Source organism: Xiphias gladius, chromosome 5 (assembly GCF_016859285.1).
Source record: "Xiphias gladius isolate SHS-SW01 ecotype Sanya breed wild chromosome 5, ASM1685928v1, whole genome shotgun sequence".
Lineage (NCBI taxonomy): Eukaryota > Metazoa > Chordata > Actinopteri > Istiophoriformes > Xiphiidae > Xiphias > Xiphias gladius.
Window position 1 is genome coordinate 399,974 of NC_053404.1, and position 27,592 is coordinate 427,565.

Sequence of the window (27,592 nt, forward strand, 5' to 3'; positions counted from 1 at the left end):
CTGAACAAGTTTATCAGCTCTGTTCGGTATTTTTCTCGTTTTTGGGGTTTTGCAGCTTCATAGAAAATTCAGCAACCATTCCGTCTAGTTTACTGGTACAAGCTGACGGAACATCGCTGTTTGCTGTGTCCACGGACACAGCTGCAGAAGTGTGTACCGCCTGTCAGTGTGTGAACCTGTGAACAAGCACGTGCGCGCACCAACGCTCGCAAATGCATTATTAATGATTAATGATCACAATGAAAATGTACACACATCCCCGTCTCTCTCACAGGTGCGGCACAGAGATAAACATGACAAGAATAAAGGATGTCCCTTCCTTGGCAGCATCTTTCCCTCCTTTCTGCCTGTTTATTTAGCTGGAGTCCACAGAAATGGCTAATATCGGGATCCCTGCCAACGTTCCACCCTCAGAATTTCGGTCTGTAGCAGTCTCTGTAAATTAATAATTACTCCAGTGTACAGACTGTACGTTGCTGCGGTCTTGTTCTCAGACAAGCTTGTGAGAATTAAATGTAATAGATTCAACAGCACGAGTGTTGCTCAACCGGTGGCAGCAGCCGGGAGCGAGGGCAGAGAGAGAAGGGATGGAAGTATAGTGGAGGGAGGAGAGCAATTGGAACAGCAGACTGCAGAAGATAAGTAACCTCGGTGGGGGTAGTGCATGGTGCTGACTCCACCGCTGCAGGGTTTGGGCTTTGATTAACACCGTGCGTAACCACACCAGCAGTGGCTCAGTCAAAGTGTCCGCTGGTCATCATGGTATATTCCAAAGCCTCACTTGCACGGCTATGAGCAGCTCAGCTCTAGAGTACTGCTCGGTTCGTGGATGCCGTGTATAGTGGGGGGTCACAAGGGGCACAATGACAAGTTTTGCTCCGGGGCCCCCCAGGAGGTAAATCCGGCCACGACTGTATGACTGTATTGTTGTGCTACTGACATACTTTTTTTGACTCATTATCCTAATTGGCCACTGACGCTTCATGAAAAGTTAGAGCCTCACCTGGGTAAATGTGTGGTGGTCGTCTGTGTAACACAGACTGCTGAATATCGGTGGTGGGGGCCACATCTAATCACGGTTTTTTGATTTGGTGAAACGTACCAAATGGCTCGCTGTGTGAGGGAGTGTTTGGAAGCAGACGGAGTGTGAAAGGGAAGCGAGCAGAATGCAGCCATTGTACTTTGGTTACTTTCTTCACAATGGTCACTCTGTCGAGCCCGGCACGCAGCTCTGGTTTGACAGCCAGCAGAGCTCTGTGTGCCCGGGGCCCTCTGAGCCAGGCACTGAACCACTGGGCTGGGATCCAGTGCAGCACAGCAGTCCTGGGCGGCCAGAGCTCTCATTGACTCACACTCTGTTTCCCTGTGTGTGCTGCCTGTCTCTCCTTCTCACTTTACATACTGGAGCTCCAGCTTCCTTCAGGGTCAAGGTTGGTCTGATTTCCACCGACGTACTGGCTCAGAGAAACGACATCCAGTGTCAGCATTATGAACTTCTCCTCGGCTAGTGGATCGCAGCTGATTTCCTTCGTTTTCCTTTTCCAGCGCTGCACTGTTGAGCTCTCAGACACTGTTGAGCTCTTAGACAGTGTCAGGCACATAAAATACCTGACCGCAGTGGCACTAGTTTACTTTGCATTGTAGCTCATTGGAAACCAATACCTTTATAGCTGTTCAGTCACTTTTCACGTTTAAATTGTTTTAGATCATTTCTGATCAGGTGGCCCACGCCTCCTTTTCGATGTTACTGAGTTTCTGCATGTACAGTACTTTGACACAAATGAAAGATTTTTATGGACGTGACTGTAAAATACGATCTGGTCCTCTCTGTAGCGCACAGAATCCTGAACTTCATGTGTGTAGAACGGAGGCTGGTGCGATGTTACACCTCACATCGCTGCTTTCCAGCCAGGGGAAGGGCCGTGGATTAGCTCCACTGATGTGGGAAGACAAAGCAGAAATTGTGATTTCAGAAAATCTATCCGCATATTGAGTTAGCTGTTACACCTGAACACAACCCTACGTGTTGCAACTGAAAGGGCATGAAAAAGTAAACAAGCGAGCAAAGGTGTGTAAAGTAAGTAATAGTAATTAATAGTAATCAAATATAATTATTTAAATATCAGCCAGTTTACTATCCGGTCTATGCATCAGTGAAAGGTTGCTTTAGTTCATCTGACAGGGCTGTCTGGGTACATTCAGACAAAATGTTGGGAGCCACTGCCCTACATGTTCCCATAGCTCTACCAAACCACCAAACACATCGCTGAGATCAAAATTAACACCGTGCATTTACTGTGCAGCGTACACCTCTCCAGGCCCTTTCCTGAAATTGCAGTGTCAGCCACTCGGGGAGTTGTGGGAGCTGAACAATGGGAAACATTTGAGGTCCACTGGGACAAAGAGAGTGCTTATGCTCACTTACGCTCGCACGCAAAACAACAGCAATGAGATAACAGCAGTGAGAGCAGCGGCTGTGCTTTCTGAGGAGACGGTGTGGGAGTTAGAAATAGTTCATCTACGCCGGGCGTCCTCGTCAGTACAATAGGAGGAGCGAGAGTTGCGAAAGCTTGGGTGGTTCGGGATGTTGATGTGGTGCTAATGTCACGGGGCATGTTGTGCTTTGAAAAGCCTCTCTGGCTGGAGAGAAAAGACCCCGTGGTAGCGCATCACAAGAGTGATTATGAACATCTGAGAGCTGAGGGAAAACCTGCAATGGGTTTGAAGGATAGTGAGGCCAACAAGTGGACAGCCTGCTGGTCACCCCGGCTTGTAGCTGATGTCCTGTATCGAGTGAACCACGGGTGCTTAGTTAAACACTAAGGAAGCAGACAGGGTTACGGGCCCCTGGAGGCCGGCGCTGACAACCTGAGCTATTACTGCAATTCACCAGCCATGTCCAGGGCCCTGTATCTGATTTTTTGGGCCAGTGTGTGTTTATGTGTGTGTGTGTGTGTGTGTGTCTGTGTGTGTGTTTATGTCTGAAACCCAGTATTCCCACGTCACGTGTGCCCCCAGCCCGCAGACAAGCTGCAGCAGCAGTGGCATGCGCGGAGAGCCGGTAAATTATGGAGAAAGCGAAGGTAGAGGTTTCTGGTTTCTAATCCCAACCCCTGTTTACTTTACTGCAGCCCCTGTGGGGAAAGACAGAGAGAGCTACGTCTCATCATAAATCTCCAGTGACTCTCCTCCTCTACCCTTTCAACCCCTTCTTCCCTTTTTTATTTCTCTTTTTTTTTTCCTTCTCGGCTACACCATCTCATTAGCCGCAACCTTGACCTATCCGCAGGAGAGTGCCAGCAAGACTGCCGCTGCCGCGGGCTGCCACTCTGATCACTGCCCACTTAACATGGAAGAAAACTTTTAAATAATGTACTGGAATGGCATGCTTTGTTTCTTCAGATGTAGATTCTGTGCTTTATATAGATGCTTGAGATGAGTTATTTTTAACTAAATTACTGCCCAAACCAGCGAACAGCAAAGATGAGAATGATGAATCACCAAATGGGAAAAAACACGGGACTCACTGTCTCTTCTTTTTCCTCCACAAACCAAAAATCTGTTGCCCTCACAGGGCGTGACGCTTCCTTTTTTCCCAGGGGGCACGTGCGCTCCCGAGTTTAAAAATTTAGGAGAGCGTAAAGAACTTCAGGGGCTCGATGAAATTTTATCAAATCATGTCTTTTTCCTTAATAAAGGGACACGAGGAGACGTTTACAAGCAAAATGATTAATGAATGAATGAATATATTTATTTTAAATACAAAAAGGTACTAAAAAGGTACTAAATGATTTCTACTCCAAACTGTATTTATTTAATGATTATGTAAATGTTTATACTTAAAACTGCTTTAAACACTATAAAGAGTATGAACGTCTCTATAATAGAATGGCTCTTTTTTCAACATTGTTTTTTTAGCGCAGTGATCATTGTCATTGTTGTGTTGTGTCTTCAGCCTCGTTGTTGGAAAAAAAAAAATAGAGGCGTCTTGGGCTGAACTGTGTAAAACTTTTCATTCGCACACGTGCCCCTAAACACATTTACAGTTGGCACACATCTATTTTTAGTCTCCGATGCGAGTGACATGCTCACAGGGTAATCACACGAGCCCTGCGGAGCTTTTGGATGCAGTTCACCCCCCCACGCCCACTCCGTTTTCCACGTTATTTTTGTGTGTTTGGGGCTGAGATATAGCCACTAAATGAGGCTGATGTTACAAATGCCAAGGTCAAAGGTTGCAGTTGTATAATTCATAATTCGTCACCTCCGTCTTTTGTGATTGCAAGTAGATTGGAACGTGATAACAAATAGTCTGTCATCTTATAGTTTTCCTCACGTCAGCTTTTCCCCTTCTCTTTATCATCCTGTACTCCTTTCCTCGTGCAGCTATCGCTCCAAACGCCCCGTCTCCTCAGTTTACCGTACCTTTTTTATCGCTGTATTTATCTATGCTTTCGAATCTTTCCCTCCCTCCGAAAACTCTTTGTCTCGCCTTCAGCTCGCTCCTTTCCTCCTCTTTTTCGCTATTCCCTCACATTACCTCTTTGTCTCTTTCATCCTTCACTGCCTGCCTCATGCCCTCCCCGTGTGGTTGTACTCTTCGCCATCTCCTGTGTGGGCTCTGTATACCTTCCAGCTGATAATTAGCCAGGCAGCACACACTGCCTCGGCTTCGTTTGTGGCCCCGGGGCCAACAGGACGTCCCCATCTACCACAGCGCGACTTACATAAGCAACTGAAACAAAGTGACAACACTGACCTCAAATGGCCCCGAGGAGCGCAAAGGCTGGTTGAAGATTGAGGGATGGAAAAGACAGAGACAGTCCTTCCTTTTACTCATACAGCTGATGTGACCGGAGCATCTGTAGTATGAGGACCTGGACCGGTCCGGCTCTGGTGTGCTTGTGCTGCATTGGTCCTTAAATGAAGAACTTTGAGATTAGACATTTTCATAGCACAAGTAGATCAGTTTCATAGAGAAATGCAGTACTTGTGCTTGTTACTGTACTTTTTTTAAATGGAGTAACAGTAGGTGATACATGTTTAATCAGACGACGAAGCTCATATTGGCTCTTAAAACCTAGTATCTCCAAGGTGAAAGGTTAAGCAGAGCAGGAAGTAGAGGGATGGTTTCTCGTTTCCCCCTTTTTCATAGGTCTTGTAGCTGTGTAACGGCAACATTACCCCCATCGGGCTTTACATTAGTGATTCTCACTTCTTATGATTGTTCCTTGCCTTTTTTCCTTCACTTCATTCATTCATATATTGATCTGTGCGTAAGTTTACACAGTTTCCTGCATTTTTATAAACCTAGGCCTATGTAAGTTTGCATGTTTCACACATGACCACTTACATTTGACATATTGCATACATTTGCATATTTAATGAGCTTTCCCTGCCAGTTGTTACAGTCCGTGGTCACATTTGCGTACAATAACCGCACCAGCTATTGAAGCTCAGTTAAACTGAAAATTATATGTCGATGTTTAAGGCTTTGCTTCCACTGCCATCATAGGAAAGAGCCTGAAGGAAGTGTCTGCAGAGGAGCGTGACCCCGTTTCCTCCACAAGTGGTTCCTAAATCACTGAGCTGTTTCTCTCTTCTCCTTATCTCCCTCCTTTTCTCTGCCTCTCTTTATTTGCTATGAACTCTTTCTCCAGACACTTGTTATATTACAAGCTCGCATAAATTTTGCCTCAAGTTTCTGTATTCCTCCCGACTTTTACAAGCCGTCTATCTTCATTGGAAGAATTTGGCTGAAACGTGAAGTTTTTTCCACAAAACCCTGGTTATTAATTCAATCTGTTTCTCTGTCTTTTTACACCCGTGCAGTGGAGGACTTAACATAGTCCCATAAAGACTCATTGACATTTATACTGTCAAATATCCTGCACAAGGTCCCAATTAAGCCATTTCTCAGTGGTAGACTGGTCGGTAAATTCTTACGTATTGTACTGTACCTCCTAAGCAGGGATCTGAATCACCGTCTCTATCTGCTGATGCGTTATTCATGTGACAGATTTGCAGCAGATAAGTGCCTCACTTTGGTAGGAATCGCAATGAATAAGTGATGCTCTTTTTCATTCCTGTCAAGTCTCACACTGGGATAAGAACAAAAGGAAAAGTAAGACTGAAGAGAGATGGCAGTGGGCAGAGCATCGGTGGGACAACCTTGAAATACAAAATTTTGGATCCTATTTTCAGCCTCGAACCAGCACAATTCCAAACTCCTATTGAAAAAGACCACTTTTTGCCAGTGTTTAGTGTCTTCAAATGGGGTCATTTGTAATGCCTAAAAAACAGGGATCACCGTTTGCCGTAACTTTTTATTTATAACGGGGGGAAAAAAATTCCCCAGCAGTGACATTGTGAGGCATTAGATGTCTCATTGGAATCAGGTTAACAGCCTCCCACAGGCAGCCAGTGTGCTATTATGAATAAGACGAGACATAGCAGTCTAACCCTAATTGCATACCCGTGTGTTTCTCAACACAGACGATGAGCTTCTTTATGGGTCCAATTCGACATCTTGGCAAAACATCAGAGAGTGGGTTTGAGGAAGAGTGGACTCTGTTGTTGTTTGGTTGGCCCATGACGTAAGTTGTGGGACTTGAATGGGTGGATTTAAATCCCAGATATCTGGGCCTAATACAGTTGGGGTTGGGCTGGGGCTCGGCTGTGGGCCGCAGAGAGTTTCTGAGTCAAAAGGTCAACCCAGTGTAGTCATCGGCTCACCACGACTCGAAAACAATACAGAGAGCAGGGTTTTCTGTGCTCTGTGAGGGAGTGTGTGTGTGTGTGTGTGTGTGTGTGTGTGTGCGTGCGTGCGTGCGTGCGTGCGTGTGTGTGTGTGTGTAATAAGGTCCCGGTTGAAATTATAGGCACCCCTGATATTTTAAGTACAGAATTTAGAATATCTTCAGAAATAAATGCATATTAACCACTTTTTTATAATCAGAATATTTAATAAAATGTCTAAAGTAACTGACGAAAAGAAAAGAAAAAACAAAACTTGCATAATAGTGAAATAATACAAACACAAAATGTACCCCGACAGAATTATTACCACCGTTCACTGATATTTGGTTGCAGGACCTTTGGCAACAATGGCTGCCTCTAAACGTTTCCTTCTGGAAGCGTCATTGCTTCAGTACATTCAGTTGCTCCAGTACCAGAGGCAGTAAAGCAGCCCCGCAGCCTGATACAACCTCCACCATGTTTCACCGTAGGTAGGGTGAGACTTCTCTCATTGAGTTTCTTCTTAGCGCCACGTCCTGGAAGCGTCTCAACAGTTTCAAGACTGTGAAACTTCTTGATGACATTATGAGCTGTTGAAAAAGGGATTTCATGATCTTTGGCGACTGCCCTGCAGCCTTTGGAATTGTTCTGTTTTTTGATAATAGCATTTCTGATGCTCTCAGACAGCTCTCTTGTCTTGGCCATTGTGAAAAGGAAACTGGAAACAATCAGCCCCTTGTTATACAGTAAAACCATCATTGGTTAATTCAGGTCATGTGAACACTGAAAATTAACCACAGGTGAGTCTTATTGTGTTTTTTATTTTGTTTGAGGAACTAAATTAAATTCATAAATTAAATCAAACCAATAATTGTGTCAAGCGTACATTTTGTGTCTGTGTTTTTTATTTCACTACGTGAAAGCATTTTTGTTGTTGTTGTTCAGTAAATTTGGACTTTTGATTAAATATTCTGATTATACAAAGTTGGTTCATTTGCATTTATTTCTGAAGATATTCTGAATTCTGTATTTAAAATTCAGGGGTGCCCATAATTTCAAGCAGTGGCTTTGGCTTTCTAGGAGATCCACTCATTAGGTGCATAAATGGCTTAGTGATTTATCTATGCTCATACACACACATTCACATACATACTGTTGTGAGGGTCGTACATGGACTGTTTTAGTGTCTAACCATGAAGCGAACATGAACGTTTCCTAGAAAGGCTGCTGTTTATTTAAATCATCCAGAACAAAACTTAAAAAACTTGGCTTGATTTTGAAGGAACCACTTTGGCACTGCCAACCAGAACAGGCGCAACCTGACAACAGAGAATAACCTGTGGCTGACCAAGATTTTTACTCATCTTTGTACGCTTGTGAGAGACATAAATTGCTGCAAACAAGTTTCCTGTTGAGCACAGCACTGACAGACCTTTTCTTTCTTTACTCTCTGTCTGTTTCTAGGTAACGATTTGTTCCTGGTAGCGGTCCATGAGCTCGGCCATGCTCTGGGCCTCGAACACTCCAACGATCCCACGGCCATCATGGCTCCTTTCTACCAGTACATGGACACTGACAACTTTAAACTGCCCGTGGACGACCTTCTGGGCATCCAGAAGATTTATGGTACGGCCTCCTGGCTTCATTCAAATGCACAGAGTAGCGTAAATATCAGTCTAGTTAAGATCCCCTACAGAGTCATCTGTATCACGAATGCACTGGAAGGACCTGATGATCCCACATGTGTGTAATCTTAATGGCATATATATCCTAGTTCCAAGTGTGAAGTTTACTGCCTTTTATACATGTGAGTATGTTATTGTTTGACTGTACGGAGTTCAGTGATGACACAAAATGATCTGAAGTGTGTGAAATCTAATTTTTTTGCTCACCAACGAGCAAGACTACTGAGTATGTATTATCTAGGGACACGCTAACTGACAGTTAACAAGCTGCTTAGCTTGGTTGCTAACAACACAATAAGATCTTATTTCTTAACAGGACAGTGAGTCAACACAGTTTGTTCAAGAAACGTATTTTTACCATTCACTCCTGTCCCATAACTGCCCACTGACCACGTCTCTGCTGTGGAGCAGTGAATGCATGATGCAACGCAGCTAATAAGCTACGACAGCTTTCCCCATTTTACTTCTCCGCTCCCTCGAAAGTCAACACTGCCAGGTCGGGTTGCTGGTGGTCGACGGACTGGTTTGCGGGTCAAAGTTCGCCATAGCTGAATTTAGAGAAAAAGATTCAGATTTAATTCCCCCCAACAAGCAAATCCACTGACCGCAATGAACTGGTTTTGCCAGTTCAAATGCTGGTGAGACCTGACCTCTAGCCAGCCACCATAACTGGGTTTCCCTTAATAGGACTAGTTTTTCTGACCCAGTTACAGTACCGGATCCCTTTAAGATCACAGAGGCCAGAGCTTCCTCATCAGAGCACCTACACATTCCTCATTTACAGACGCTAATTGCAGTGCTTTGTCTTCTCAAGAAGATGATGCAGCTCTGGGTCGGGTCTATCACAAGTGTGAAATTCTGTTTGACAGGAACCGATTTATGTAGAGCACCAGCATCGTTTTCATTTTTACAGATCAGGGAGGTAAAATCAGTGTTTCTTGTGACGACCTCAGTACAGACATGTGCAGTTTGACGTGTGGTTCGATTGTGGTTGGTTTGTTGTGAAGGGACCCATCACTTTTGTATTTATCATTTAAAATTTCACGCTGTCGTCCCAACCTCAGTTTGACACATGAGTTAGGAAACAACTTGATGGTAAATGACAGTGTTGTCCCTTACAGCTGTCGGGGCTGTAAACCAGTCAGACTCTGCTGAGAGAACTCTGGTCTGTCACATGAATGGCTGCATACGCACACACACACACACACGCTAACTCACACTAACACAAGAGTCTGCCATCTGCTTACATGGTCGGGGCACGCCCCTCTGGGAGTGACAGACCAGGGTAAAGCGAACAAATCTCTCCTTATCCCTCTGGTGTTTTTCTCCTCTCTGATGTACCCAGAGGTGGAGGCAGCTCCTCGCTCAAACAGGGAAGCGTCTGCCCCAGTCTGTATTCACATTTGAGTTTGTTTTTTTTAAGGACCTCCTTAATGTTACTGAGTCAGATCTGAACCCAGAGACATGAAACACATGTTGATATGATTCAGTGTGACTTCCACTTCCTGAGAATATCATAATCTCTGATGTCCCTCCAGAATAAAGCTCCAGAAATCTACTTAGAAACCAGAGGAAAAAGAGGCTGCAGAACTTCATTCAGAATCTTCCTGTTTTTAAGTTTACTTCGGCATCACAGTGATCCAGTGACAGTTGTCTGAACATCCACGGCTACACTGCAAACAGGAGCTGATCACAGCTGATTCGGCAGCTTTAAATGGAGACAGTTTGACTGAAAGTGAACAAATATAGACTGAAATATGGGGCTAAAAGGAGAATATCAGTATCCATAGCTGACATTACAACAGCACATTTGATGAGCTCTTGTTCTCCTGATGGCTTTAATTTTCTCTTGGTTTGTTTGCCAAATAGACCCATAAATTGTTGTTAGCATGTTTCTATCTATCAAATTTAAATTACTAATTTAAATGACAGCAGAAGCAGCCAGTTCACAGAAAAGCAGGAGGTTACGGTGACCGTAATCATTAATGGGAAGTGGATTGAACTTAAGCAACATACTGCGCGTTCTGGACAGGATTAAAATCACAGACCAGCATGTGATGTTAAAATCACCAATAAATCTCCCCTAGAGAAATAAATCCGGCCCAGAGAGGGCTATATTTAACCTTTTCTCCGAATTTATTTATGTCCGCAAGCTTGTAGCTTTGACTTTCTATCAAAGGAGCAGATATTTTGTACTGCACTCGTTAATCCTTTGTACTGATGACTGAAGCAGGAGAGTTTCATGTTGATCCAGACTGTGAGTCACCAACACTGTCAATGGGGAAAATGAATGGGAACGAGGAACGCCTGAAATAACTCGTCACACTTCACAGCTCTGTTAGCTGCCTTTTCTTCTTTGTAGCAACAGTGATGATGGATGATGGAAGCTATACAGGGACGAAGGCGGGAGCCACTCAGTTTAGTCGAATAAGGAGGTGGAGGACTTACGGTTGAATGGGAAAAGGTGTGAAAAGATGTTTCCATAAAGGTAGAGAAGGGAATGGAGAGGTAAGGTGGTGTAAATGGGAAGGAGAACGTTGAATTTGATTTGCCAGGCAGGATCATGTGGTGAATTGTGGGGCAGAGATGGGTCTGACAGGGCAGGACAGAGCAGTTCTGGACATGTGGCTGTGCTGTTCCTATTTGTTACCTCATTACCAAGGTCTTTCTACAGTAGGGAAGAAGAAATGCCTGCTGGTTCAACATCATTTATGCTTCTTTTATACGAATGTGAATAATTAAAGGCTAAAACTTCACTGCATATTTATTGATGAAAAGCTTCAGCAGCAGTTACAAGTAATAAAGAGAAGCCCCATACAGACATAGATGTGGACTTCATGTCATGTACTCTGTGGTTTATTTTTCTTTTAATTCCTCATGGACAACCCACTTTTTTCTCTCTGAGCTTGAACATAATGACTCCCCACCCTTTTGAAGATAATAGCTCACTTCCTGTTGATGTAAGCAACAAGAAAACACATTACTGTGCATGATGATGGTAGAGTGAAGTGAAAATCAGCATGAAGCCAATCACATCAGTCACTGCTGCACTGAAGCTCATCTCTAGCCTTTAAATGCACCAAAGGACAAGTAATTAATAAAAATGAATCATGTGACTTTCAGGCAGCATAGTGCATACAATCAAAGAGCACATGAAAACCAATCGATTTATAAGTGCTCCTCCAAAAAGCTAGGAGGCCTGCAGGAGTCCGATTTATACACCATAAAGGGGTTTGTTGGATGAGTAGTATAACCTGTGAGGAGTAAACTGATCTTGATGAGTAAAATTGGTGGAATTTAATTCTCCCAAGAGTCATTTCCGCTGCTAATGTGCAACATCAGATACTTTTTCTTGGAACATAGCGTCACCCAAAGTACTTTTTTTTAATCAACATATTGAGGAACAACTTTTTAATGAACATACAGTATAAAATGTTCATAGCACACAAAAAAACATTCACTAACCAGGTATTTGTTTTCCTACAGTACCTTTAGGTACTCAGAGCACTTGGTTAAGGTTAAGGAAAGATTGTGCTTTTTGTTAAATGGTTTGTTGCCTAAATCTCAGGCTCAGGATGTGAACTCCGTTCTTGGTACGCCCAAGACCCATCTTGACCACCTCCCAATAATTTGTGTCGAGTACAAAAACATGGCACGTGCTACATTCAGAAAGGCCCCTCAGACAACTGCGGTCTTACCACACCACATTCCTGGGCCCTGTCATTTAAATGTGTCTGAACTAATCCAGACTAAGATGCTGTTATCAAGATAAAAGAATCCAAAGTCGGAGGATTGATTTGTTCATCCTGGATGAAGTTATCTTGAATAATATTATGCTCTTATTTTGAAATACAAGCAAATGAGTAGAGAGTTTAAACCATGACCAGCCTTCGTACGATTGGCCGCGTGCTGATCACATGACTGCAGGCACAGCAGAGGTCGGTGTGCTGGGAAGGCTCTTGGACAAAGCGTGCTGTGAAACGGACCCTCAGCCCACCTCTCAACCCCACCTCTTAAAAAGCAGCTTCATTTGTATGAACAACAGTCAGCAACATGAGTTCTGCAGTCAATCGTTGGGTAGCTTTTAGGGTTTCAATGACAAATTCCCATTTCGACAAAAAATGAAACAACACAAGTTTAAGTGAAGGTAACTCTTTATAGTGAGAGTTAAACTGATATCTCCACCAACAGATTGCATCAGTTTCTCAATGACCTGCATGTTCTCATCTAAAATCATAATTATATCAAAACTCTTTCATTATAAATCTCAGAAAAACATTTGTATCTGAAAGTGACTTTGTGTTTGGGATTCACCTCAAATCCTCTTGGTCCTGATCCAGCTAAAAGTCAATAAGCCGCGGTTCTACAGGTTTGAGTTTAAGGACTTGTTGCTCTGACAACAGCTCCAGATGGGTTTTAAACTAAACAATACAAACTCCAATCATCAACTTTATATTCTGGATAACTTGTTTCTGTCTGTGGCGCGAGCCGCTGTACTGATGGGCAGGATCAGCTGAAGATCTGCAGCTCACTGGGAAAAATGAAATATCGGATGCTAGTGTCTGATGTTTTTCTTCATTCAGTGATCAGCCAGTTCAGTGCAGGTCCACTAGTTTGATGGTTTATCTTTCTGTTTGATTGCTGGACTCATTCAGTTAAATGACTGGTGGCTCGTTAAGTCCTTTAATCCTTTTTACAGTACAGTAGCTAGGTCATTCTTTATGTGTGCCACCGTTACATATGGGGGGGGGGTCATCTATTGCTGCATCTGGTGGCTCCAGCTCATATTCTCATTTACACAGTTACACGTTGTGTTATTCTTGCATAGTCATGTGCTCAATTATTCATACACACAACCCACTCCCTCGCCCTGCCTCTGCCTCTCTCCACACTCTGCCTCTCGTTCTCCTTCTCTCATGTAATTCATGAAGGTTTAATGACACCAAGGCATGTCTGGACTTCCACTTAGGAGAGCATTTTATTTTTAACTCTACTATACATTTTTAAGCTTAATCCTGCCAAGCTTTTTTTATTCCCGCTCTTCATATTTACTGTTTTATTCATCGTTAGATATCATATTATGCTTGCTGAGCTGCATCTCTAAACTTGGCAGAGTCAGAGGCTGCTTTGTGCATGGCCTCATCTTGTTTTTCTATCTTCTCCTTTGTCTCTCGTGTACTCTTCTTTTTCTTTTTCTGCAACTATTTGTTGCCAGACTTCCTCTTCACTTCTTACCTCTTCATTTACCGTTGTGGTTCCAGTTACAGGTGAGAAAGTTAAACATGGCGAGAACATTTGACTCCCTTTAGCTCAGGTGGCTGGTTGGCTGTAATTGGCACACTAGTAATTAAAGCGGTTGCATGCATTTCCATTTAAGACATTATACGTGAACAATAAAATTTTAAAATCAGTTTGAAATTTAACAGGGAGCCAATGTAGAGAGGCAAGCACAGGGGTGATGTGATCAGGTCTCTTTATCATTAATTATGTTTTCACTGCATTGCCCCGTATAAATTTGCTTCATTTGAAGAAATAGTTTGACTTTTTGACATCGAGCTTTAGAGGTGCTGGAAGGTGGATTTTGTTAGTGCTATTGTTAGTGTTGTTAATCTGGATTTTGTGTCTGATATTTAACCTTTGTTGAAATCCAGACCAAGATACAGACCAAAAACTTAACATTGCATTATCAGTGCATGAAACTTTTTTTTTTTTCCATAACAACTGTCCTAAAGCATGTATAGTACAGCTCAAATGCAAAGTGATGGTATTAGTAAGTAGCCTGACTTATTCTGAAATCATATTGCATGTCTGGCTAACACATGTAGTGATTCTGCTAAAAGCTTGTAAGAAAAGAGAGAAAAAAAACAGCAGGATGTGTATACAGCTGTCGAAGGACTGTTTAGACTAATGAATTCCACAGTTTCTCATGCATTGATGTGCATTTCATGTGATGTATTGACAGTTATTTACGATGAGGTGTGGTCCGAATCTTACCCCCTCCCCTGAGACAATGAGTCAGGGGAGGTGACTGTCCTGAACCTTCAGTGTTGCCCCCCCCCCCCCCCCCCCATCGAAGTGGCTTTGGATAAAGGCGTCTGCCAAATGAGTAAATGTAAATGTGGTTCGGAAGTTGTTGTAGCAAAGGCTACATGTTGCAGATACACAGTACGTATCACAATGCGCTCCATGTTTTTCTTTTCCTTCCTCCAGGGCCTCCCGATAAGATTCCCCAGCCCACCAAGCCTTTGCCGACGGCACCCCCTCCCCGCTCCCATCCTCCTTCAGACCCCCGTAAGCCAGACAGGCAGACGCGACCTCCGAGGCTGCCCCCAGGGGACAGACCGTCCCACCCCAACGCTAAACCCGACATCTGTGATGGAGGCTTCAACACCCTGGCCATACTGAGGAGAGAGATGTTCGTCTTCAAGGTGAGAGAAGAGTTGGTGATTCAGAACGAATCCTTTTCACATTTGCATGCATTTTCACATTTTGTTTGTTTTGAGGGGGTTGTTTTAACCCCGGAGACCTGGTGAGACCTTGTTGGATGGGTAGTTTCATAACATATTTCCAAAGCAACAAGATACTCTATACCTGAAGAGATTTCTGGCGATAGAATAGAACTTAATCAGCTGATTAATGCAACAAAAGAACATTTCATCCCTCGATTCAGACCGGTGCAATTGGCCTGTAGGTTTGAAAAAACCCTGTGGAAAGGGAGAGAGCTGCAACCGACAGTAGTTGAATGGAGTATGGATTTCTTTAGCGCTAGAGGATTACCTAAATATACAGAGGATGGGAGCTTTCCTGCTAATCTGCTCCATGTACAGTATGGTAAGTGCATAGTTTGGAAAAAGCTCACTTGAATGTAATGTAAATTACTTTGCATTTTTTTCTTTTTTCTTTTTTTTTTTTCAGTTTTATACACCTCAGTAGAAAAGTTGGCTGGATTTTTTTCGGAGAGAAACATTTGACACTGTGGTTAAAGCTTGTAGAAATATGGTGAACCCTGTTCTATTATTCTAAAACTAGCGGCTGTGTATTTTATTACATAATTAAAGAAGCTATTATGTCTAAAAGGAGCTCTTTCCAGGTTACTTGAGGCCAATTTAGAAAGAATTTGGACAAACTGGATATTTTACTAAGGAGGAACACCATGCCATGCACAGTACAGCATAGTTTTCCTTTCTCCCAAACCACTCAGCCTGGTTTTCATTCCAGTACAAGAGAAAAAGCACACTTGTCCCTTAATGCATCTTTATCCTTGGTCTAAGCTTGTGAGCACAAGACCTTGGCAACATGTAGTAAGGAACAGAGAAAAACCTTGGGGCAGCACAAAGCTGTCCTGTGTTCTCCACAGAAAGGAGAAAGAGTGTCTCTGAGGCTTTATGTGAGTGTGACTGTATTTTTCTGAGGGGTATAAATAGATAGCGTTCATTAGTTAAATAAGAGGCTTGTGGAGCCGGGGGAAAAACCCTTTCTGTCCTCTGTCCCCCCCTCGATCAGTGTGTTCTTTAGACTCAAAAAACGAAATCTCGCGTGGTACCAGAGCTGCGACCTGTGGAGGTATTCAACTAAAATCAGACTCACGGTTGACACTGTGTCAGTATTTTGTCATAACTAATCAAACATCAGTTTGATGTTGTTTACCTTGGACCTGTTTTGAATGACTAAAATCAAATCATCTCTCCAAGGCCAAAACCCACCAGCTGATGCACAGAGAACTTGTCTCTTTGAAAGGTTTATTCAGATAGGCCTCTCTTTGTTTTGGTGCCAAGCCAGGGCAGGAAAATGAGCTTTTCTGCTGTTGTTCCTCATCCAATGTGTGAGCTCCTCATAGAGAAAGCAAAAATCTAAATGACCTGGTAACAAGACTTATCTGAAAATTCCAAACCAACAGGTAATAAAAACATTCGTAATAACGTGAAAACAAAAATAGAAAATAAAACGGTAAAGTTTCCGACAGCAGGTTAAGTCAGCAGGAGCACCTGTCATTGGTTGGCTCACGTGGGCATCAGTGCTGTTGTGGAGCTGGCTTTTGGCGCCATCACTTCGAAGGCCTTTTTAAGAAGCACCAGCTCACATTTTTCCAAAGGTGTGGGTGTAGATGGATGGAGGAGAGGGCTGACTGCAGAACACATGTCATTGCAGTTGTAAATCCACTGCGTTCACATCATTAGGACCACCAGTAACATTACGACTCGTGATGATTTGATCACCCTTTAACGTAATCCCAGTCTCAGCCAGTGAATCAAGTGTGGTTAGCGAAGTGAAATCAATAAGGGATCACAGAATTTGAGTTGGATTCACTCGATAAGTGTGTTTCACAGGAGGAGCAGGTGGTCCTAATATTTCTGGACTGACAGTGTGACTTGTGCCAGTTTTCTCCATGAAGACTGAGGTATCAGGTTAATGCTTTCTTCTCTCCTGGTAGACGAAGCTGCCCAGCTGTAAACCAGCTGATCTGGAATCATAATCAGTGATGTTTGTGTTACTGCAGAGCTTGATATATTCCCTTTGGAGCACGCCAAGGTCTATGCATGATTGTGGTTAAAATGATGGCTGACAGAATGATTTACAGCTTGTGCTTCCTCTTGTATCGGTTTATTTGAATTTTTGTCTCTTGTTACTGTTGTTTATAAGGCTGATTTCTTCTTTGCTTGATCGTTGGATTGATTGTCTGCTTGGTTACTTTGTGGTGTAGGTCCATTCGGCCTGCACAGCTTCGCTATACTCACCGTCCCACTTGATTTTTTTGGAAGAGTCGAGTGTAGTCAATGCCAAGTCATTGCAGCAGACATCTCAGCCGTCTCACAGGCCCCGAGGTCCTCAGGTGGTCCAGCGGTAAAAACTAGGGGGCCGTAGAGTAAATGAGAGTTATGAGAGTTTATCTGGTCGAATACGCCGGGAGCAATGAGGGCAGGTTTGTTGGAGCTGTCTGAGGTTTGCTCAGCTCAGTGAAGTCTGGTACAAAACAGAAACCAAAGATTTCGATCCATGTCGTCAACATTACTCGGGTTTTAATGGAACCTGTTGGTCTCGAAAAGGGAACATCAGGCAAACAGAAGAATATTATGGTCATTTCCAGTTGTGTGTTTACAGAAGAGCCCTCATTCATGCCACAAGGTTCCTTCTGACAGAACTTTGGGTGTGATTATGTTTTCTGCCTTTGAAAGGATTTGGAGTCTCTGTGTAGATTGCCTCCACAGCCATTTACATGTAAATAGAACATTTCTTCTCAGTCTGCCGGCTTATTTGCAACATCCAGGATGCCAGCAAGTTTCAACAAACATTTTTCCTGTGCTGGACTTTCAGTTAGTAACGTTAATGATGTGCACTGGGACAGCCTCTGGATCTCCATGGCAACAGAAAATGATGAAACCAGGGATCTTGCGTTGCTCTGCAGAGACAGAGGTTATTGTTTTCAAAATATTTAAATGTTGCACTTCTGAGAACACAAACGGGGGTTCGTCCAAGGACTGCTGTTCCATATGCAATTCGATACAGTCATGAAGGTAAATTTTATGCCCTATTACAGCAGATCACCATCAGCGTCAGTTAACACCTTAACAAGTAGTGTAACAAATTACCAGTTAGTATTCCACTATTACACAACAAAGTTTGGGCTCACAGAAGATACAGATTGACAAAAAAGCGCAATGGTCGAAATTTGTGCTGCAGATATCCTTATTTGTCAGTCCCTTGTATGAGTCAAGCTTCAAAACACTGGATCCTACATTTCCCATTATGCAAATGGGCAGCGACTTTTCATTAGACCCTCCCTGCCTCCCGAATGCCCTCTTCTTTCAAACCGCACACTTTTGTAATGCTGCCAACGTGACCCTGCTGACATCATCAGGGCTATTATGGCAAACTTCGAAAAGCTACACAAAACAATGTAGAAGTGCTTGTTGCACCGGAGGACTCGTGCAAACTGAAGTTTAAAATCAGTCCAGTGCCCCTTTAACTTCAGTCATTATACCAGTAAAGGTTAAGGCTTTTGTAGTTTTGTAAAGTAGAATAAGCAGTGAATGACTAATGTAGATGTGTTTCTCTGGGTACTACTTCAGTTATATCAAGTGAAAGACTGACATCGGACATCACAGCCGGAGGGTCCACGTTTTCGGAACAGAGCTACCACAGATGTTGGTGTATTACGGTAAAGTGCGGTGTTAAAGTCAGTGTTGTTCTGTATTGTTGGGTGAGAAGGGCCTGATTTTTAAGGGGCCAGTATCTCTGCAAAGCCTGGCTGGGAGTCATGCTTGTTAAGGTGGTTGTTTTACAGTCGCTCGTTTATCTCTCCAGTGAGGTGACAGAGGGTCAGTTAAGGTTCACAGATGACTGTGTACAGCCGTGTAGATCCAGTGTCACCAATAAACGTCCCACTAAAACTACACAGCTACCACTTTTATGACTGCAGTCACTTCAGGTTCAACTTTCCGTGAACCCACAAACCATATGTTGTCCCACTGCAGTTGCAGAATACACAGTCATACTGTATATGCATGTGTAGATAAGCAGATTTCCACTGCTGTCAGACAATGACCAGAACAGACATCAGCTGTAGGTTTGTTATGGGATGTTTTCAAGTCTGCTAAGAGTTTATGGCTGCCTGCCATCTTGTCAGTTTGTAGAGCTGGAAAATCGAAATATTCCCTAAAACTTTCTGTTCTTGAAGCCTTAATATTTTCTTAATAGAACACTAATTTTGCAAAAATAATTTTGAAAATCAGACACTCATTACAAGACAGTCATTACGAGAAGAGAAATTACCAACTGAGACTAAAAGTGTTTGTTTTTATTTCTAGGAAACAGATGGTGTTTTTTCCATTGACTTCCACGTCGTTTCCAGCCAGTTAAAGGCACGTAAAGGCGCACAGTTTGCTGTGACCTCAATGTAAAAAGCGTAAAGGGACACATTTAGGAAGGGTTCTGTCCATCGTTAGGATGAATGGTAGAAAGCTTCAAAGTCATTTTATAGAGTTTACCCCAGCGTTCATTTAAAGGTTCCTAATTATGATGCATGGTTTTCCTGCTCAAAGCTGCAGACCAGTACAGAGATGCAGTCAGAGCCTCATGCACTGCCTACAGTCAGGCATAACAGAGAGAGAACCACCTCCCCCTCATCAGTCCACTGGCCAGCTATCGTCCTGAGACAGGCTATGATAAAAGAAAGTGCCACCCTCTGGTATCCCTCATCCTCTCTCCTCCTCTCCAACAGTCCTAAATTCACTCACTGAGAGACACTTACTTCCATGATGTGGGCAGATTTAGAGCAGGAGACTCGAGGGTCCCGCTGGAGGGTCCCTTGCTGTTCAGGATCGATCACTCGGCCGCTGATGTCGGAGGCACGCTTCGATTCCAACATCCATTAATGAGAACCCAGTCGTCAAGGGAGCAGTAAGCTGTCCACCCTTCCTAGTGTCTGTTGCTGGGCGGAGAGAGTCGGATAGGGTGTCTGAGAGCACGTTTGTTGCCACCAGTTTAAGGCCTTAAAAAGTCAAATCTAGCTAAAAAAGTTACTAAAGGTCCTACACAGAGACAGATTCATGTCTGAAAGCCACAGCCAGGAGGTGATTAGCTTAGTTTATCATATACAGCCTGGCTCTGCCCAAAGGAAACAAAAATCTGTCCACCAGCAGCTCTAAATTTGACTAATTAGAGCGTTTTATATATATACCGTTGCTCATAATCTATACACAAACAGAAGTGTAAAACCAGGCGAGCTGTTTCAGTGTTTGTGCTAACATCTCCTGGCCGGCTTCTTATTTACCAGGGTATTGATCTTCTTATCTACTCTGAGAAAGAAGTTCCCGTAATGTCAAACGCCATATTAGGATGAACAATAATGGAAAGAGACAGCTGCAGGTTGAAAAGTTGAACCACTGTTTATAACTGTAGTGGCTGCATTACAAGGTCGTGCCTCATTATTTACAACCAGTGCAGTTATGTTCATGCCGTTCGGAGAACTTTCATTCCAGTCCGTGCGGAAGCTGTCAGCAGGTGCGAAAACCCACAAATACACAACTGTGCAGAAAAGAAAGAAATAATTCTGCAGTTATTTCCCTCAGTGAAAGAGGCGACATTTGGGCCCGAAGTCCTGATAAACACTGATCCGAGACTTCAGGCTCTGAATTATTTACACCTGCATGCGGCTCTCGGCCAAGCCCAGTGTGTACGTCACATTATCCAAGTGAGAGGTCAGCAGCACAGTCATCCTAACACCACCGTCTGTCGTACTCTCATCTCCTCATACGCACACACGGCAGCGGCAGCGGTTCACACAGGGCTGACCTGGATGACGAGGTTTTAGGTTTAACCTCAGGGTTACAGTTGTGCCTGACCCCGATAAACAAAATGCCCCAGTTGTTATTCTCTCTCCTTTGTTTGTTTTGTTTTTTCTTCTTCTTCTGACAAACGATGAAAACAATATGAATAAAGTCATCATCTCAGTGTGGTATCTTTGTTCTGCTTATTACATGCTTTCTCTGATGGACCTCATCTTGTGTGTTTTTCATGTCAGCAAATTTCTCATGACTTCATCCGGAGTTATATATTTAAATATCATAAATAACGTGAGCATAGTTGAATGACAAAATGAACAATAAAGCAGAAGTCGGGTAGATTCTTATGTCTGATCGTCCTCTCCGAACAGCCCTGAGGTTAACAGTGGGATCACCTCAGAGCTGCTCTCGAAGGTTACGTCTAGTGATTCACTTGATAGATGTGCTTTATTCTTCACTTTTACCACAAAACTTTTTGACTTTTCTCCTCAGTTGGCTCTTTTTTGGCATTTTGAAGTGGAATTTTTGGAAGGTGCTAAATCCGTCTCCCAGCCTTGAAAGGTTTTTTACTAACCTTTTTATTAAATCAAATCGAAGGTGATGAGAAGACACCAAATCATCCACCTTTTCTTCAATATATAACTGTGAAGGACATATAACAGAAAATCAGTGCGCAGTGGGTAAATATGTTATAGCTCATCCCAAGTTGTTTAAGGCCTTTTTCAGTGCAGGGATGTGTTGTACAGTATTAGCTCTCAGTTCAGTCGTTGGCCCTTCAAGTTCCGCTTCAGCAACCTTCCTCGACAAAACCTCATTGGTAGAGACAGTTTGTGAGAGCCTTCCAGAATTCACATTCCTATAGCGAGAGCATGGTAATTCGGCCTTATTGCCCTGACTGCATTATCATACACCATGACACTGAATGCATGGCAAACCCTGCGCCGCTCTCTTCTCTCAAGAACAAGTTGAGGTATAATATTTCCAACTTCTGCTAAGACTAAACCTGTTGTGATTATTCTAAACGTTCCTGCATTTGCAAAGTGGCGGCTGAAATGTTCTGGAAGTGAAGTCTGTTCTCCTGAGCTTTATTTTCAGAGTGGGAGTGGGACGGTAGGGCGGGAGAAAGAACATTCTCTCTTTCATAAAGTCAAAAGGATTCAAATGGGTCGGATTTCACAGTTTGATCTGTTTTCAATTACTGGGCCGGGCCGTGCACAGAAGAAAACGCTGAACAACTGAAATCTATGGAGGCAGTAGGTATAGAGTGAGCGAGGGAGAGGAAGAGAGGAGGAATTGGAATGAGAGATAAGGGGGAAATGGAAAGAAAGAGGAGGAAGAGTCCAGGGAGAGTCCCAGAGAAACAATTGGATTAGACAGAGAGAGAGAGAGAGAGAGCAGCGCAGAGTGTTAGATAAATGGGCTGTTTATTTAGCTTTCACTGTGAATGAGGCAGGGCGCGATGATGTGTTGTCTCCCCTCTCTCTGGCTCTGCGTCCCTCGCTACGAGGTCAGGCTTTTTGGCCCCAACGTTCGGTGCGTTCAGGAGGCTCAGTCGGCCGCTCATCCCTAAAGGGTGGGACATGTAGCTGCGTCCTAATGGCCTTCACAGCTGGGTCTCCCCCCGGCTCCCTCTGTCATCAAGTTTCATCCAACATCAAAAAGACACACCTTCCACTTGGCCGCACTCGGCCCCCCCTGCACCCGAAGAAAATCAGAGACTCTTGGCTTGTCATAAAGGTCCTGGCTATCACTTTGCCCCCGTTACTTGATGGTTTTCCCAGCATATATGTTCCTCTAGATCTGCGTGCATAGCCACGGTTGCCCGGGCTTTCCAGGCAACCTGAGAAAGTATATGTGGGTCTTAAAGGCATCGCGGCCGTCAAAGCAGCAGCCGGAGTTGATCTTCGCCGGCAGGTTTTGTTGTAAGAGCTGCAAAGCGAGAAGTTGGCCTGAATTCACCGGTATCAGATGTTATAATCTACTGCCAACTGTGTTACGATATGCAGAATTCATTATATGTTTTTTCCCTGCTTCAGGGCAGGGAGCTAATTAAAACATTTTGTACAACTAATGTCTGTTCTCCTACTTAACTCATTTATTGATCATCCAACACACAGACTGTACATGTATGAACACACACTGTCTCACGGTGTACGGTCATGTGTCTTGTCCACCGGGAGACAGTCCTGGGTGCTTCCCATAGAAAAGCTTTATCACAGCTGGTGAAGTTAACACAACGTGCATTAGTACATTCGCTCAACTACGTCTGCCAACAAAAATCCATGTTATTTAAAAAAAAACCTGTGGAAAACAAAATTGTCGGGAGTTCATCTAAGTATGATATTGGGGTTTTTGCACTTGACTTTATTTACCTTGTACTTTTACTCCTCTACATCTCAGAGGGAAATATTGTAGATAGTACTCCACTATATTTATTTTCAGCTGTAATTACTAGTTACTTTGCATTCACATTATTGATAACATAATCACCAAATGCCTACACATCACGCACAGTGCATGAGGCGGTCCCGTATGAAGTAAACCTGATATTAGAGCCACCAGCTTTTAAGTTTGAGTCATGTTTGACCTCGGTAATGCTTTTCTCTGCTTCCTCACGTTGTCCCCTATTCTCTTCCAGGACCACTGGTTTTGGCGGGTTAGGGATAATTCAGTAATGCCGGGATACCCGATGCTCATCAGTGTTTTCTGGAGGGGCCTGCCGCCCAGGATAGACGCCGTCTACGAGAACAGCGAGGGCAAGTTTGTCTTCTTCAAAGGTAAGGTTACTTGCTCGACCACCGTCGTCACTTTGTAAAGCTCCTTTCCATGGCAGGCACATCCAGGGCTTTCATTCATGCTCATCCTGCAGATGTGAAGCCCAAACCACACATGTGCCTTCACCATCCTGCTTTCCATTAGCTTCTCGCGTCATCTATCTTGTATTATAATCATCCACAGGCAGTCCTCGATATGGCCTGTTTACACGGATGTGGTGGTGTGTCTGAGCATGAACTGTAATCACATGCCTTTTTAGTATTCTGCACACATTTTCTATAGGTGTCTGTCTGTGCTCAGAAACAAACAGAGGTTTATCTTTAATAACTGCTGTATGATATCGTGCTCAGTCAAAGAACCGCCTTGATCTTATCTCTGTGTACGAGTCCAGTGTAAATCTGTGGAAGATTAAAGCAATGTTTTGCTCACTTGGTTGGAAAATCCGCCATAATCCTCCAGTTCTGACATCTAATAATACTGGTGTTAATGTTATTGCTGCCGGTAGTAGTAATATGTTACAGTTTAAGTCTTCAACTGTAGCTAAATGTAATTAGCATGAATAGCTTTTGGAAATGACTTCACTACTTACTGTCAGTGTTTGATGATCCCTGAACCTGATTTCTCTACCTTTCTGGAAAGATTTGTCTACATATTCAAATCTAGACTAAGCTGGCCCCAAAACACAGAGATTTAAAACTAATTATGTCTAAAGCTGAAAAGCCACTTGAAAGAAGCAGCACACAAACACAGCAGTCCCGTAAAGTCCTATTTGCATACGCTGCGGAGACGAAGAGATGGAGACAGAAAGACAGAGAGGGTGTTGATGAAAGACGACGTAGGTAAGCAATGAAAGTCTGCTGGGATAAAAGCTACAAATCTCCATCCCAAACCCATTTCTATTTTCGACCCCAAACAATTCCTGGAAATGCAGCCTACTGGTCCCGTGTGCGCCACAAGCTCTGGAACTTTGAGTTCTCCACCCTGCTCTCTTCCCGGGCCGGGATGGCACGCAGATTTAGAAAAATTCATACTAACACAATGCCATTCTCTCACACAGCTGATTTCCCAAAAGGCCTTATTCTGTCCGTCCCAATTTGGCATAAAAAATTAGGAGGGAAGTCGGAAAACAAAATGCAGCAGCGCTCAAGGTCCGACAGGCCGTTTTGAATATCCTCTAACAGCTGATGAATTCTCCTAAAATACAGGCGCAGATGGAGGCTTTAGAGTGTAGTTTGCACTGAAGTCGGGGCTGAGACACTGATTAGCTTAGTGCTGTTTAGGCATCAAAGAGCAGGTCGGTTAGCAGACACTGCTGGTATGCATTAGAAATAGATTTAGCATGTGTTGTTCATTCCTACAGTGCAGCCTGGTGCCAATACTCAGTCAGTGTTTCCCTGTTTCCATTCTTCTCAAACACTGGATATGCGAGTACAGCTCATCATATCAAGTATGCAACAGTAGAATCGAACCTATTGTCAGGTCATCAGACTGAATGTCTTCACACAGTCACCATTCACAGCTCAGTGACGGCATGCAGACAGATTTTGGAGAGTCACACTTAAAAGATTTACATGTGGAAATGCACCTATTTGATTTGCCTAAATCACAAGAGAGCGGCTGCGTTACAAATAAAAAAACAAAGTTAATCAAATTAAATGTCGGCACTAGCGGGAAACACGCAGAAACGCATGCACACACATGCAGCAAGATCTGCCGTATGCACTGATACGCATTTTCCTCCCGGGAGTCACGATCCAGTCAGAGCTCGATTGGTGCTCTTTGTGTCAGAGAACAGCCAGAGCTGCTCGCTTCATTTACCTCATGCAGACGTGACTGAGAGTGACTGATGAATCGGCCGGGCCACTATATCTGTCGGTCGGGTTAGCGCAGATATTTCAGTATTGGTGTGTACATGGGCAGGTACATTACAAGAAAGTTCAGTACTGAAATGCAAAGATATGCTTGAGGTCATTTAGAAACTGTGTCACCATTTCAAACAGTCATTTATCCTCCAGAGAGCACTGACTTTCCAACTGTAAAATGTCCTGCTCGTATCTTCTGACCCCTTCGCCACGGTTTGTACATCTGTCAAGCTTTCCGTTTTGGCCTTGGCACATATTGAGTTACGTTGATAACGGCAGCAGCTTTATCCCCTCGCAATACTTGGTAATATTGGACACGGTGGCTCCTTGATTTCGCACAGTAAACAAAAGCAGGCCCCTGGTTTGTAGTTGAGGGCTGAGAGTAAAGTTGGCTGAAATGACGACCGACGCCAGCAGATCTTATCGGGGCGGGCATTCGATTCCAAGGCTCTGGAGTAGGTACGTGTCACAAGACATTATCTAAGCCACGTTTATACATCCTGTTGAAGGGGTCTGAAAGCTAACATGTGTTCCTTTATCGTAATGTGATGACAATATTTTCTTTCACAATAGTCAAGAGCTATGACATTTGTAAAAAGTACAGTTCTGCCTAAATAAAAAGTCGGTTATGTTGTTAAATGTTTGTGTTTATGTCATTTAAAACCCCTGAAAGATGCAGCTGGTTGTTGACGTATCAGTCAGGACCATTATTGCATTGGAACAAAGAAATCAGAAGTTTAACATTTCTTTGTTTTTTTTGAGTGCCAACTCAGGACCAAGGAAAAACGCTGTCGCTTCATAATGTTATTTTGAATTTGGTAGTCTTGTAAACACAACTGTTAGTCCAGGAGATCTGAGAGTTCCCAGTGTAACAGTCGTGTTTACCAGGCTATCAGTGTACTTACCGCTGCTGTAAGATCCACATAGAAGCCGCCCATGTAGATAAGATAGGTGAAGTCATAGAAGAAAGGACAACAAAAGTGGGGCATTCCTGTGCTATCAGATGTAGCTAGTTTACATGAATATAATCATTTCAGATCCCACACAGTCGGAGACAGCTCTGTAACATTACCAGGGCCACTTCTCTGGAGGTCAGCAGAGTCCAGCAGGGTAACTGAAAGAGCAAAAAAACTACGAAGCAAAGTGAATCCGTTGGGGCTACAGCTCAGAATAGGACGTGGATGTGTAATGTCTGTGTTAAATATACTGTAAATTCCTGCACCCCCACCTCCCTCTGAGGAGAGGAGTCTACAATATGCGCTTGGTGGCTACGTATCTTGATGCTAAAGCTACCTGTCCCAAGCAAAGAGTCCTCACAAGCTGATGGTCCATGTTGAAGAAGGAGCAGCATTGTTACAATATCATACATAAAATGTTATTCATCCCAAACTAATATAGAGAAAGGTCACGGTGGAGGATAACCTTATCAATCCTTATCTAAAACTTCCCCAAAGCGAACAGAGATCAGGACAGAGCTGCTAACGTTAGCCTGTACTCGGATATATCGGCATTCTGACCTGCGGTGACCTGTAACTCAACATAACAGTGTCGTTAGCTAATGATATGCTTCTCGCCTTTGGAAATAAAACTAGTTTACCACTGTAGGTAGCGAACCAGTTTACGAGCCGGACGTCCTTCCTCCGTTACAAAGCCTTAAAAGACTCTCTTGTCTTGAGTGAGTGAGTATCACTGCTCCGGTGTGTGCAGAAAGTCAGTTTGATGAGCTGGGTGATGAAGGTCAGAGTATGTCGAGGAATTTTTCATTTTTGAGGAAAATTCCATTACTTCACATGAATATACCAGATTATATTTTTCAAATTGTTACACAAAATCTTTACATCTGATGATTTTCAGCCCAACTTTTGAAGCTTTTCACTTTTCAGCCCCTCAGAAAAAACAGGTCAGGAAGTGGGGAACAAAGATTTGGGTCATACACAAAATCGTGGAAAAGTCCAACAGTTTTTGCTCAGTGTGTGTGTGTGTGTGTGTGTGTGTGTGTGGCCTGTGTAAGTAGGAGGGGTCCTTTTTTGGAACAAATCTTCATCCTATACAACATCTTTATACAGTCTTCATGGATTAGTCGTTACACTGCAGCAGATGCCGGAGCCGCTGCTACATCAAAGCAGCCCTCCCAGCCCTGAAGACGAAGCCAGACTTTTATGTGGGGGGATATGCAAGTCAACTCCAATTTAATAAAAAAGAGGAGGTAGAAAGGAGAATCCCATTTTATGTTGGATAGAGAGGCAGAGAG

General features: G+C 43.5%; 1 protein-coding gene across 1 annotated transcript in view; it reads left to right on the forward strand.

The window, feature by feature from the left end:
- LOC120790153 (matrix metalloproteinase-16-like) overlaps positions 1–27,592 on the forward strand; it is a 77,629-nt gene that overhangs the window by 41,808 nt on the left and 8,229 nt on the right. Inside the window, exons 5-7 of the mRNA XM_040127503.1 lie at positions 8,203–8,364; positions 14,634–14,851; positions 23,343–23,481. Coding sequence (XP_039983437.1) covers positions 8,203–8,364; positions 14,634–14,851; positions 23,343–23,481 — 519 coding nt within the window. The remainder of the gene's footprint in view (positions 1–8,202; positions 8,365–14,633; positions 14,852–23,342; positions 23,482–27,592) is intronic.